At 52.2% G+C, this 13423-nt stretch overlaps 1 protein-coding gene across 6 annotated transcripts in view; it reads left to right on the top strand.

Moving 5' to 3' along the window:
- Positions 1-286: 286 nt before the first annotated feature.
- Positions 287-13423, top strand: part of TMEM164 (transmembrane protein 164) — a 161416-nt gene continuing 148279 nt past the window's right edge. The window contains exons 1-2 of one of the 6 annotated variants that reach the window (XM_088028682.1): positions 287-371; positions 1103-1776. In XM_088028682.1, coding sequence (XP_087884808.1) covers positions 1387-1776 — 390 coding nt within the window. In that variant the 5' untranslated portion in view covers positions 287-371; positions 1103-1386. Of the gene's footprint in view, positions 372-673; positions 779-1102; positions 1777-13423 lie in introns of those variants that run through there. The other 5 variants (XM_088028683.1, XM_088028681.1, XM_088028688.1 and 2 more) reach the window with 5 other exon arrangements.

Genomic DNA, 13423 nt, shown 5'->3' with positions numbered 1-13423 from the left:
GGGAGGGTGGGAGGTGTGAACGGTGGGAGCGGTGGGGAGGGGGAGCGCGGGAGGTCGCGGCGGGGAGGCGGCGAGGCGGGGCAGTCGCGGCCCGAGGGCTTGGAGCGGGGAGGGGGGGCCGCGAGGCTGCGCGGGACGCCGGGGGTGGGGGGGGTGGGAGGTGGCGGCGGCGAGGGGGAGGAGAGAGGGAGGGGAAGAAGGAGGAAGCGAGCGCGGCCGCTGCAGGGGGAGGAAGACGGGGAGGAGGAGCCGCGCGCGGTGGCGGCGGCGGCAGCTGCGGCCGCCGGGGGAGCCGAGCGCCGGGGCGCGGGGAGCGCACGGAGCGCGGGAGCCGAGCGGCCGCCGACCCCGGGCCGCGGGCCGAGCTGCGGGTGAGTGGAGCCCCGAGGGGCGCGGCGGCCGGTTCCCGGGCCGGGCGGGAGGCGCGGGCAGATGCGGCGCCGGGGCGGAGGGAGGGGGCCGGCCGAAGCCCAGCCCCCGGCTGGCCCGGCCTCCCGCCCCCCCCCCCACCTCCACTCCCCGCGGCTTCCTCCCGCCTCCGCCTGCGCCAGGGGGGCAGGTCCCGGGCTGGCCGCGGGCGGGGCGGGGGGGGAGGTGCTGCCCGGGGGCGGGCGTCTGGGGCCGGGGGTGGAGCTGGGGACTCGGGGGTGGACCCGGGGGCGGGCGGCCGGCCCGGGACCGCGCTAAATTGGCCGGAGAGGCCCGTCGGCGGCGAAGTTGCTAGCTGGGGGCAGAGACGGCCACGCGGTTGCAGGAGTAAGAGATCCCCCTGTGGCGAGTGCGTGAGACGAGGAGTCCGGCGTCCCTGCCATCCCCGTCGCCCTCCCCGCCTGCCCGGCCCCGCTAGCTCCTCTCCTGGCCTCCGCGTGTCCCCTCGCTCTCACCCCCGCCGCTCCCCGATTGGCTCCCGCGGCACTGCCGGGTCCCCTCGGCCCTCGCCCTGACCCTCCCGGCCTCCGGCTTCCCCTGACCCCTGCCTGCTTCGCCACTGCCCCTGTTCCCCTTTTCTGCCCTCGCTAGTTAGCCCGCCCCGCTTCGTAATTCCCGATGCAATTGCCTCTTTGAGACCTTTTTTTTTTTTTCTTCCTCTCCTTCCTTTTAGATTGGCCAACGGCTCCTTTCAACCCTGCCTCGTTGGTGGCCACTGGAGAAGCGCGGGGGGCTCCCCAGACAGCCGTGGGGACAAGTTAGAGCCAGCACTTGACCCCGGGCCTCGCGTGTAGCTTCCTTCCCCCCTGCTCTAGGTGCCCCGGTGTCCGGAGGAGGGGGGTGCGGGTGCGGGGGTGTGCCCTCCGTACACGTCCCAGCACCCAGGCAACCCTCGGGGCTTGTGTTCCATCTCGCTCTCGCTTCCTGCACGGTGGTCGAGGGGAACCACTTGGCATCATGTCCCGGTATAGCTACCAAAGTCTCCTGGACTGGCTCTATGGGGGCGTGGACCCCAGCTTTGCAGGCAATGGGGGCCCCGACTGTGCTGCCTTCCTCCCTTGGCAGCAGCGGCTGCTGGAAAGTGTGGTGGTCCTGACCCTGGCCCTGTTGGAGATCCTGGTGGCCCTGCGGCACATCCTGAGGCAGACGAAGGAGGACGGTAGGGGTGGCCGTGGCTGCCAGCCAGATAAGGTGACCCTGCGGCCAGAGGAAGGCAAGGAGAGCCTGAGCAAGAATCTGCTCTTAGTAGCCCTGTGCCTGACCTTCGGGGTGGAGGTGGGCTTTAAGTTCGCCACCAAGACCGTCATCTACCTGCTCAACCCCTGTCACCTGGTCACCATGATGCATGTGAGTCTGTTGACTTTTTCCCTGGCAGCCTTAGTGATAAGAGTCATTTTGTGTGCTCAGGACACTCGGAAGTGTAGGGCACTTCATCCGGCGGGAAGTGGGACCCTTAAAAATGATTTTCCAAGGGCTCTGTCACTATGTTCCTAGGAACCCACTGGCACTCTGGTGGGCTGTCCCTCCCCCCCGCCCAGCCCTGCCCTGGCCTTTCACAAGCCGGAAGTGCAGCCCCAGCCGGGTGCCCGTTCTGAGTCACATGGGGGGTCCACGGCCTGCCCCCATCCCCTCTGCTGCAGTTAATTTCCCAGAGGCCTGATGACACTCTTTCCTGGAGGTGGTCACATAAGGTTCCTTGTCCCCACTGTGCTACTTTGGGGAAATACTTTTATGGGTTTCCCTTAATGACTCTTTCATTTGGGACTTTTATGCTTGAGCAAGGTCTGCCTTTGAACTCAGGTGTTGGAGCAGCACCAAGCTCCTACTAAGTGCGCTCTGAAACAGGCTGACTCGTGAACTTTGGGCTGGTCATCTCTATCCATGGTGAGAGGGTTGTTTATTTTTTGCAGACCTCTCCATCTTCTTGCTCTTACTCTGTTCCCTGTGGTCATGGTCTGGGGTGCTCAGAGAGCTGATTTCTTTACCTCCCATTAGCGGTGCTAAGAAAAACAAATGGGACTGAAAAGGAAAGTTGCCAGATACATAAAAATAATCTGGGTGAGGACCAAGAGTGAGACTGTCTTTCTGTACTCAGCCTGTGTGGAGCGATGTTCTAAAACTATAAAATCATGGAGGAGGAGGAAGAGGAGAAAAGGGAAAAAAAAAATCTTTTTTAGATTTCAGGCTGTGAGAAACCTGGTGTGTTTTATTCAGGGACAGTTTGGAAACCTGTCATTAGCATCTTTATTGCTTTTATATTTGTAGAAGGTTATTCTCAGGAGACTTGTGACAGTCCTGTGTGGGGCAGGAGGTTGAGATTATTATCTTGGTTTTACAGGCCTGGTGGGGCCCAGGGGCGGGAGGTCGCTTGCCTGCAGCCCAAAGATGAATTAGCGTCTGGGTTGGAAAGCTAACCCACCCTCTTTGGGGTTGTAGGCTGTCAGTGGAATGACAGGGCTGTCTCAGGGGAGAAGCCGAGGCTGATCAGCATGGCGCTGCCTACTTGCTCTGTCTGTGTTCTAGGCACTCCTTTGATTGCAGGTTCTTGGCCTCAGTTTCCCAATCTGTAAAATGTGGTCAGTGGCCTTGAGCCCCTTCCCGTCTTTACAGGCGTGGCAGGGAGGTGTGGATAGCTGTGGAATAAAGAGGGTGTTATTGGTCGGGTGACTGGCAGCACTGAGCAGGGCTGGAGGGCAGCATTTTTTTCTTTTTTTAAGAGAGGGCTTCTTGGGATGTGATGCCATTCACAAGAAGCCCAGGGCTCTCCCAGCTAGACCTTCTGGGTAAATTTGAGCCAGTCCTTTCTTTCTTTTTTATGAATGGGCTTTTTGTTAATGAGAGGAAACAACGCATCTCAGCCGCTGCTATGTGAGGCTCTTGGGACAGGAGTGCTTTTTTTGGATGGCAGGTGGTGAGGGTCAGAGGGTGCCTCTTCCACAAAGGGGTCTTGAGGCCTCTGGCAGCCACGTATCTAGAAGGTCAACAAAGGACTAAATTCAGCCTGACTGGGGCTGCTGCTGGTGTGATGACATCAAACCTGGCAGCACCAGGGTTTTCAGTGGAAAGGTTTTTAGAAGCTTTCAGAAGCCTCTGGAGATGTGGTTCTGGCATTAATTAGTTGTGTGACTTTGAGGAAAAAGACACTTGCTGGACCTCAGTTTGCCCATCTGCAAAATGCCACAGAGCTGCATTCCCAGCTCTGGGCAGTCAGCGTTCTCTGATTCTTTTCTCCTTAAGTAGTGGCCAGGGATGCAACAGAGAGCCATTCTGGAAATGCTTTTGGCCTCCTCGTGTGGAAAAAGGGAAACTCGTTTCTTCTTTGCTGAGGTCAGGTGGCCTTGTTCATCTTCTGCTTCCTGTATCTCCCCAGTAAAGTCAGCCTGACCAGGCCACCCTTGGGCACATGTGTAGATGATGAGGGCACTTGGGGCTGGCGGCTGCAGAGGGATGGATGCTTGGTCGGGAGGTGAGGGGGCTGTCTAGGGACTGATTCCTGTCACCTGTGTTTTTTCTTTTGTCCTGTGCATTCCTTAAACTCTGAAGCCCTAGGGCCGAGGCAGAGAACAGAGTCATGCTGAGGAATTCTTGAGCCTGACCAGGGTTATTCTCCTTTGCTCTTTACCCCTGTCACTGCTTTGTGTCATTTAAATAGTCACCTCAGGCCTGCTGCGGCCCCGGCCTTTGGTCAGTCCCACATCCCATACCCTGCCTGTGGCTCTTCCTGGGGAGCAGGGAAGTATGGATTTTTAAAAAAGTTGCTGTGAGTCCTTAAAGAAAAATTAACAACAGATGGTTGGAAACAGTTTTCCGACTTGACTGCAGCAAGGACTAAAGATAGCAAGTCTGGTTAATAATACCTTACACTTATCTGGCACTTTACTGTTTATAAGGCACTTTCATGGACATGATCTTGTTTAGGGTCATGATAGGTTAGCCGGGGCCTGGAAAAAGAGACGTTAAAATGTTTCCTGCGGCTGTGTATATTCCAAAGGGGCGATGTTGAGTACAGACAAACGCTTTGGCAAGTGAACTTGCTGAATTAGGCTGCACGATGGCAGGACATTCTGTGGAGTTCAGAGGTCCTGAAAAGGCAAGGGACACATTGGCTGAAATGAAAGGGACAGCTTAGCAGAAACATTTCTGATGTGTTTCTCTCCACAGGGTGACTCAATTTGGGCTTCATAGAAAGGCCTTGTTCCTCTGAGTCCACGTAAGTTTATAACAAGGACAGCATTGCTTTAGGCCAGGAAGTGGAAGAGTTGGAGGGAAATTGGTTACTCTCCCCATCTCCCATTTTTCAGTCTGTAAAATATTTATTCCCAAGGCCCCTCATCATAGCCATGCTGCTCTTGGGTGACTGCCAGCTTTAGAAGCATAAGGAAGGGCCGTTTTTGTGGCTGAGTTCTGGTCTTGATTAATATTCCTGCTGCCCGGTTTCTTTTTGGTCTCATCTGCTTTCTTGAAGGCCCCGGGACTGTGGGTGATAGCGGTTTGTGTGATCCAAGTGCCAGTGTCTCCCATCTCAGCTTGAGCCAGAGACGTGGGAGGGTTCTCAGGGTCAGCAAGGGCCAAGCAAGAATCACACACCGTTGTTAAGCCCCTTGGTGAACATCAGGGGTGTTTCCCAATTACACCAATAAGTATTTCTTCAAGCCTGGCTACTTCCTTCCTTCGTGCGTATTATTTTGGCAGGTAGGAGTGACAGGGAATGAATTTATGCAGCGATTATGCTATTTGCCAGAAATCACCCAGCAACTTCATGGCAGAGGTGGCTTTAACACAGCTGCCACTGTGGGAATCAAGGCCTTAGCAGAAAGCGATTCTCGTAGCCACTTAAGTCCCCAAGTCTACAACTTCTCAGCAGGAGGGTTAAAAAGCTAGAACTTTGACTGGTTGTATCTGCAAAGACTGGTGTTCTTCAGCTAGTGGCCCTTTATCACCCTTGCATCCTGCCACCTTGTCTCTGTCCTAGGAATGGAACAGAAAGATCCCATTTTGGATGTCTTTTCGAATTGTCCAATTCCCATTGGCTCTGAATGTGTCTGTGTTGACGTCTCCTGATTGGGCACCAAACTTAGTGGGGCACAACATGAGGCAGGCTGGAAACAAGCTGGATATTTGCCAAATTAACAGTCGATGCCATAGACCCCTGAGCCCCAAGCCACTGGTTTTCAGCCAGTAATTCTGAGTGAGCCCCATCCTTATTTATTTATTTATTTTTTTAGAGTTGCCTTTGCCGTCAGCGCCCTACCTCCTTTACACTCTATTCAAAGCCTAATTTCCACCTAATGTGGCTGGCGTGCTTTGGCTTCACTGTTTGGTTTTCCTACTTCCTCCTTCCTTGCTGAAAGTGGAAGAATGGCACATATTCAAAACGGTCCTGAGCTTTTTGTGACACCTTTTGGAACGACCTGAATAAACAGTGGTGTGTTCCGTTCGCCCCATGATGGATTTGTTCTAGAGAAGGACCTGATGGATTTGAGAACTAGGCCTTTTGTGAACCTGCCCTCCCCCGCCCCGCCCAACTCCTTGACTTGAGACCAGCCACACCTCCTCATCCCCGTCTGTTGTCTGGAGCACTGATAACGGCTCCTGCTTGGAATTGACATCGGTGGGTAAATGGGTACAATGAGGGATCCTGCCATCTGCTGACAGCTTATCAGATGGACCATGTCCTGTGTCATCAGTCTAGGGGGACACAAGAGGATGATGTTTATATGGGCCTCAGCAGTGAGGCATGACATTCCTTTTTAGTTTGTTTTATTTCTCTCCCAAGGAAATCTGCAGAGAATTTTTCCATCTTCCATTGTTACAGTCTTTTGGGGGCGTCCATTATAAAGAGAAGTGGCATGGATTGGTGGGTTAAACACCCCACAGACGGCCCTGGGGTTGAACCTTATGATGCCAGTTTTGCTCATGGCTTGCTATGGGAACCTGAGCAAATTATCTCATCTTTTCCTGTCTCCGTCTTCTTGGTGAAACCGGCCGTGTGGAAGGGGAGAGCATTTTAATCCTCTGAGTAACTACGTGATCACTTAAACAGAGAAGCTGGGCAGAGCTGATCAGATGACCAATATATATATATATATTTTTCTTTTCTTTTTACCTCAAACTCAGAAACTGACAAACCTCAACTCCTTTGCGCCTTTCTTGATAGCTTTTGGAATTCATTCCTCTAAGCATTTCTGTTGCTTTCCTCTGGCTCCCGGCCCGCCCCTGCATACCCTTTTAACATACAGCCTCTGAAACTGGACGCTGCGCCTCCTACCAGTCCATACCCAGCACCTGCTAATACAACCCAGCACGGTTCCTGCTTTCAAGTACCAGTGCGTCGCTGGCTCCTACCCATGGGGTGATCCCCAGGCTCCCTAGGTTTTTGCGCCTTTGCCGTAGATGTGCCAACTTCATCATCGGTGTCATCGGATTTGTCGTGTGTGTATGTTCCTCCCCGCTGTAGATCCTCGTGAAGATTTTCTTTCCAGATGACCGGGACCCGAGTCCAGTTATTCCAGTCATTCTGGTAACACCTTTTGTCTTCCTTTCTCAACCCTCCGAACATTCCTCAGACTATTTGGCTGGTTGACATATGCCTCTGTATACTCTGAGGTAATTTTATGTTTGGCTTGTTTTTGCATGTTTGTTCGGTCTCCACTGTTAGTGCAAACACATTTTTCTTTAGTGGAAAGGAGTAGTTTTGTGTTTTTTTTTTTTTTTTCCCCATTTGTAACTCCCTGCAGAGTTTAATACAATACTGGACGTGTACATTAGTTGTTTAATGTGTACCTGGATAATGCTGACTGACCGACTGACAGAGCTATCGTTTTTCCTTCCCTTTTTTTTTTTTTTTGGTTCTGTTTTGTTTCCCTCCAGTGGTCCTGTCTATGTTCCCTTGAGGTCTGACGGGCAGGACTCCTGTGTCTCTTGTGCCTGTTAGGAGAATCTCCTGTCTGTTTTTTTGAAATAGCCAGAGGAGAGAGGTGGTTTCGGCGCCAGCACACACAACTTTTTTGTCGAATTTCCATCACAAAGAGCCAGTCATGAGAGCTACAGCCTGCTCTCTGCCCAAAGTATCTGCTCGCTTTCATCCTAGTGAGGAAATTATGCTGTTGGATCTTGGTCTTAATCCCTTGGCAGACATCTGGATGAGCCTACTTTCTTCTTTTCTTTCCTTAATATCCTATAAATTAAAGAAATATTAGGCTAGTGATTCACTTTCCATCTCTTTCTGGATTTTTCTGTGGGTAGCTCATTGTCACTGCGCCTCTTGGAAATACCCTCTGGAGGAAGAGCCAGGTTTGTCAACTTCTCCTGCTCTTTCAGATCTTTTTTTTTTCTTTTTTGTACTTTCATATTTTTTTCAGCCTTATTGAGGCGTTATTGACACAGTTGTAAGGTACTTAAAGCGTACAACGTGAGGATTTGATGTAGACACGTATTGTGAAAGGGCTCCCCCTCATCGAGTTAACGCATTCACGGTCTTACGTATCTTTTGTTAACTTGAGAATATCTCATCCTAGGTGCCCCTTCTTCTGCCAACGACTGGCAGAGTGGACGTGTAGAGAACTATGCGTGGGGAGAGAAGTGATTCTGGAACTTTCTTTGTGAAAGATGCACTTGGAAACTTGTTATAATGCACATGCCTGGCTCTCTACGCCACCGAGTCTGAGTAGGTGGAGGGCGAGGATGGGAATCTGCATTTATTACAGGCTCCCTGGTAATTCTGATACCGGTGAGCCTTGGAGCCCACGTTGAGAGACATTATCTCGTAGCTAAAGTTTTGCTTGGCAAGTTGGTTCGGAAGCTCATCCTGACTGGCGTGAATCTGGGTGGCCTGTGGGCAGGGCATTTAGCCCTTTGGCAGCGCCACAGTGTTTATGTAGGTGTTAAACAATGTGGCTGCAATTAAAAGTGCAGGGCCCCAAGTTATTGTGAGGTCGATTTTAAGGTAGCTTTAGCATTCCAGTGGCTTGTTTGGTGACTGGAAGTTCTGTCACTGTGAAGTATTTCAGCCGGGCCACCATCACCTTCCAGTCCTTCTGCATTCCCTCCCTCCCTCGCAGTCTCTAAGATCTTTGGGAACCAAGGGGAGGAGATATTGACAAATAGTTATTGCTTGCTAACTCTCTGTTTGCAGGACACCTGTTTTATTTATTTATTTATTTATTTATTTTATTTATTTATATTAAAGGGGGGAGGGTAGGGCAGAGAGAAAATCTCAAATCCCAAGCAGGCTCCACGCCCAGCGTGGAGCCCGATGTGGGGCTCAATCTCACCACCCTGAGATTGTGACCTGAGCCGAAATCAAGGGTCGGTCGCTTAACCGACCGACTGAGCACCCAGGCGCTCCAGGACACTTGTTTTAAACGCTCATGGGAATTTATTCATTCTTGCGACCCTTCAGTGGCTATTTATCAAATGCCTGTTGTGTGTGATACATTGTGCCAGCCGCTGGAGACTCAAAGATAATTAAGAAACATTCTTTCCCCTCATGTTGCTTAGTTTAGATGAAAAAGGAGGGAGTGCAACCAAATAACAATTGTACCGGTACCAGAAACAGATTTGAACAAAACACAGAGCACAGAGGGTCTGGGATTTGTTTGTTTGTTTCTGTGTTTGTTTTTTTTGCCTACTGCAATTAAGGAAGGCCTTCTAGAAGAGGTGACCTTTGAGCTGGCTCATGAAGAAGACACAGGTGTGTGAGAGCAGGGACTCTTGTTTGTCTTGTTTTCTATTCTAGGGCCTCTAATAGGGCCTGGCTCATAGTAGGTGCTCAGTAAACACGAGGGAATGAATGGGTAGGTGTTTGTTGCGTGTCACAGGAAGGAAGGGAGTTCTAGGCATAGGAAATGATATATGCAAAGGACAGGAAAGCATTTTGACTGTAACCGGGAGTCATTCGCAGGTGATTATCAGAGGCGGATCTCATCTTATTTCTCCCTTGGCAAACCAAATAAAACTCCAGAACTGCTCTGTCATTTCTGCGCCATTGATAAGACAACTGCAGTTGCTCATCGGTGCTCAGCTGGGGACTCATGAGCTGGAGCACTGTGTTCTTTGTCCTGTCCCAAGGAGGGCCTGCACTGTCAAGGACAGACACAAAGAACACTGATGAGAGCGAGCAGGCATTGAATACAGGAAATGAGCTAGCAGGTATCCCACCTGCGACCAGAAGATAATTTTTAGTGGCTCACGGGATGGTTGCTACCCCGACTAGGGTCCACAGCAGAACCAAACCGATGCGATGTGATGCTATCCTGCTGCCTTTCTCTTTCCTATTCCTCCTGCCCTGCTTCCAAGTCTCTCCCCCAGCCCATCCCATCCAAGCTTGCCCTCTTCCAGAATAATCCAGGTTGCACAACAATCCCTTGTACAGTCCAAAAATGCCCGTTCCGTCAGTGGAGGTGATATCCACAGGGGAATGAAGAAGAAAGCAGTTCCATTGAAGAGATTCATACTGAAGCATGAATGGCTCATAGACCCAACCGGGAGTGGGGGAGAGGATTTTTCTTTTTTTTTTTTTAATATTTTATTTATTTATTAGAGAGAAAGAGAGAGCGAGTGCACGAGCAGGAGGAGGAGCAGAGGCAGAGGGAGAAGCAGGCTCCCTGCTGAGCAAGGAGCCTGATGTGGGACTCGATCCCAGGACCCTGGGATCAGGACCTGAGCCGAAGGCAGACGCTTAACTGGCTGAGCCACCCACGCACCCCAAGAGAGGATTTTTCCAAAAGGGCCTCATTACCCTAACCTGGTCTCAAACTGGCGGGGTACGTCCCAGTGTTTTCAAGCAGGTGACCTTTCCCATGTTCCTTGCCCAGTTTTTGACCCCCCGTTCCCCAAGAATGGGGGTTGTCTTGCCACCCTACTGGCTGACCCCCCCCCCCCCCCCAGGGGAAGTCTCCTTGCAAGACGCTTGGATGTAGCAGTTCAGTCTGAAGGCTCGGGGAGGACTCCTCCTCTTCTGGGCCTCAGTCCCCTCTGTTTACTTAGCTCCTTCCCAGGGAAAGGGCTGCCAGCTAAACAGGGCATGGCTTGCACATCTGTCAGTGCATGGTATGTCAGGGGACCCGGACCCGTTGCCAGCTTGAGATCCTGAAGGGGAGGGTTTGGGGGCATCTCTCAGTTGGCCGTGCTTCCTTTCCAGTAGCTGCTGGAGGAAATGCCAGAGGGAGGAAGGTAGGATGAGTCTTGTCCCGGGCCTGGAGGTTCTCAGGGCTGGGAATCGATGGCAGGAGCCAGGAGGTTGGAGAGGTTTGGCCTGCTGGGCAAAAATGGTCCCAGCTCTGCCCTGTGGGCAGGTGTTTAGGTGGGGGGAAGAGGGAGAAGCAACATTGTCTGGAGGAGAAAGCAGGAAGCGCGAGCCCGTTCTAATTCCGTCCCGATGCCTTCAGGCTCCCCGTCTCTATCACATATCGGTGGTGGTATAAACTCAGGGTGTATTTTGCCTGCGTGTTGAATCGCCTTTGCCAATCGACCAGCTGTGTTTGCAGAAAGACTCTGACTGACTGTGCTCTGGCTGTTGCTAGCCAAGAGACATTTCATTCAGGTGCTGATTAAATAAGGCACAGAGCCAGATTGCACAGTAAGGCCCTTAACTATGGCTCTGGGAGCCCTGGGTAAACACTTATTAGATGTTCTGGGCAGAGCAGTAGCCGAGGCTGCTGGATGTGAGGTCCTTTCTTCAGAAGTCGGGTGGAGACGAAGATGGGGGTGAGGAGAGGCTTCTGGAAAGAGTCTTGACCCCCTTGTCCTAGCTGAATCTAATCCGAATTGACACGGAAGGGCTAGACAGGCTTCCTCATTGGCCTTTCCTTGCCACATTCTTGCTGGGTCCCTGCACGTTTGGAGTTGGGGCACAGCAGGGAGCCTGAGGAAGCAGGGCCCTAGAGATGCTCCTTTTCCTCATGTAAGGTCAGCCAAGCAGCTCAAGCCTTTGGACCATATTTCCCGGGTTTGCATTTGAGCCGCTTCACCACGTGATGTGTAATGTATTACTTGACCCGCGGCGAACCTCAGTTTCGCCCATCTGTAAAATGGGAATAATAGTACCTACCTCCTAGGGTTGTTGTGAGGATTTACTGAAATACGTCCAGCATTTCGGGGAAGCTGTGGCTCATTGGGAGCCGCGATAGATGCCAGCAAGTTTCTCATAGTAACAGTATTACTACGACGTGTTTCAAGGCAGCTGGGGCGTACTGGGTGAGAGCCCAGACTCTAGGGTGCTAAAGGCCCGGGTTCAAATCTTAACCGCCAGCCAACATCAGGCACCCAAGCTCACAGGGGATAAGACCATAAGGATTAGGTACAGGAAGGCAGTTTTAAGAAGCTCCTCTAAGAAAAGCTCTCCTGGCATTTTCGTTTCACGTCGTGGGCAAAAATACTGGTGCCATGATGTTAGCGCCCGTGTAATCTCCTTGGGGCAGAGTGGCTTGGCTGCCTAAGGCCTAAGGACAGCTTCCTGGGCAATTTGAAAAGTACTTGCAATCACCCAGTCCTGGCTGAAGAATTTGGAGGATGGCTTTCCCTGGTAGGAAGCTTGGCTTTCCAGGGACCTCTGGGCTGCTCTTCATCACTAGGCTGACTTCATGGGGCCAACTCTCTTGAGATTGGTAGCCTAGGAAACCAGTGAGTGTTTGATCCTCTTGTATGGGAGGAGTGGTTTGGCTGGGTGGACAGAGACAGGTGTGTGCGTTTCTTTCTTTTTCTTTTATATTAATTCCTTTTGATTGAGGGGAGTGTAACTTTTTCAAGTGCCACTTGTTACTGGGGTTCGGTAATTATCAGAGGAGAGAGGGCTGCTCCCAGAGCTCCTGGGACGAAGGTGGGTTTTCAAGTAGACCAGTGCCTTGCCTTACCTGTCAGCAAATGGACAGGAGAAAAAAAAAAAAGTAGACAATCATGATAACTCCAGGATATGGTTAACCTCTCACATTTTCAAGACCGGCTAAACTCAGAACTGCCTTTGCTCTGGGGGTTAAGCTGCCTTTGAGTGCAGCCTTCCGGGGCCAAGGCCATGGTCATATGACTTCACAGCCTTGGAGTGGGGGGTGGCTCCCCCCTTGGACACCCCCCACCTCGAGGCCATTGGAAGGCCTCCGGGCATATTCCCAAGCATTGTGGGTAAATAGGCAGTTTCTTAGCTTTGGAGTTGAGAGAATTGGGAAGGCTAAGGTCATGTTTTCTGTAATAATCCTGGTTCCCTGGCTGGAGCTGGCTTGGAGGGCCTGTCTAAAACAAACAGCAATCCGAAGAAACAGCAGCTCTCAGAAATGGAAGGTCACTCGTTCCAGGACCTAGGGGAGATGGCAACAAAGGGTCTTCTTCGTATCCCCACTTGCTCCTCGTCCGCTTGCATTTGTTAAGAGTTTCCTTTTTTAAGTTCCAGGCACTTGAATGTGTGTGTGTGCCTGTCAGTGCCCTTTATTCTCAGAGCCCTGGAGGAATGTTGCTGAGGGTCATGTGCCTAAGTGCCTTATTATCTTCAGCGTTTTTCCACTTGCTCCCCTGGGCTGCTGCCGCTGCTGGCTACAGCGTCGAGTGGGCATTTCTCCCTCCTTCCTGGGCTCCCGGGCCCACAAGGAAGAGCGGGGCACCCCGAGGAGAGGGGCTGCTTTCACCTTCACTGCACCTCGCTGGACTTTCCAGTTCAGCTCTCAGAAGAACCCTGCAAGCTTAGCACCAAGCCAAGGTCATGTTTCTGTGTTTGAGAGGTTTCTGGCCAGTGAGGGAAGAGAACAGATTGTTCCCCCACCCCACAGCCCCGGGGGCTGTCCTCCCCGGGTGGGGCTCTTGGGGGGGGTGGGGTGGGGTTGCTGGCTTGGACACAGGAGGTCAGGGGTGTCCTTTGGGCTAAGGCTGCAGTGGACTCTTGGAGAAGAATGTGAAGCCTGCCATGTAGGGGCTCCTGACGCGGCAGAGTGTTTAGCCATACCTCACAGCCGGTGGTGCTGTGTTTGCTCAGATGGACACTCGTGGTGTCCCTGGTTTCCAGGCTGGG

This window comes from Eumetopias jubatus, unplaced genomic scaffold (assembly GCF_037043125.1).
Source record: "Eumetopias jubatus isolate StellerSeaLion01/CBP00866 unplaced genomic scaffold, mEumJub1_p1.0 scaffold_11, whole genome shotgun sequence".
In the NCBI taxonomy this organism is placed as follows: domain Eukaryota; kingdom Metazoa; phylum Chordata; class Mammalia; order Carnivora; family Otariidae; genus Eumetopias; species Eumetopias jubatus.
Note: the sequence above shows the minus strand (reverse complement) of the source record. Positions and strands in the feature narration are given on the sequence as shown.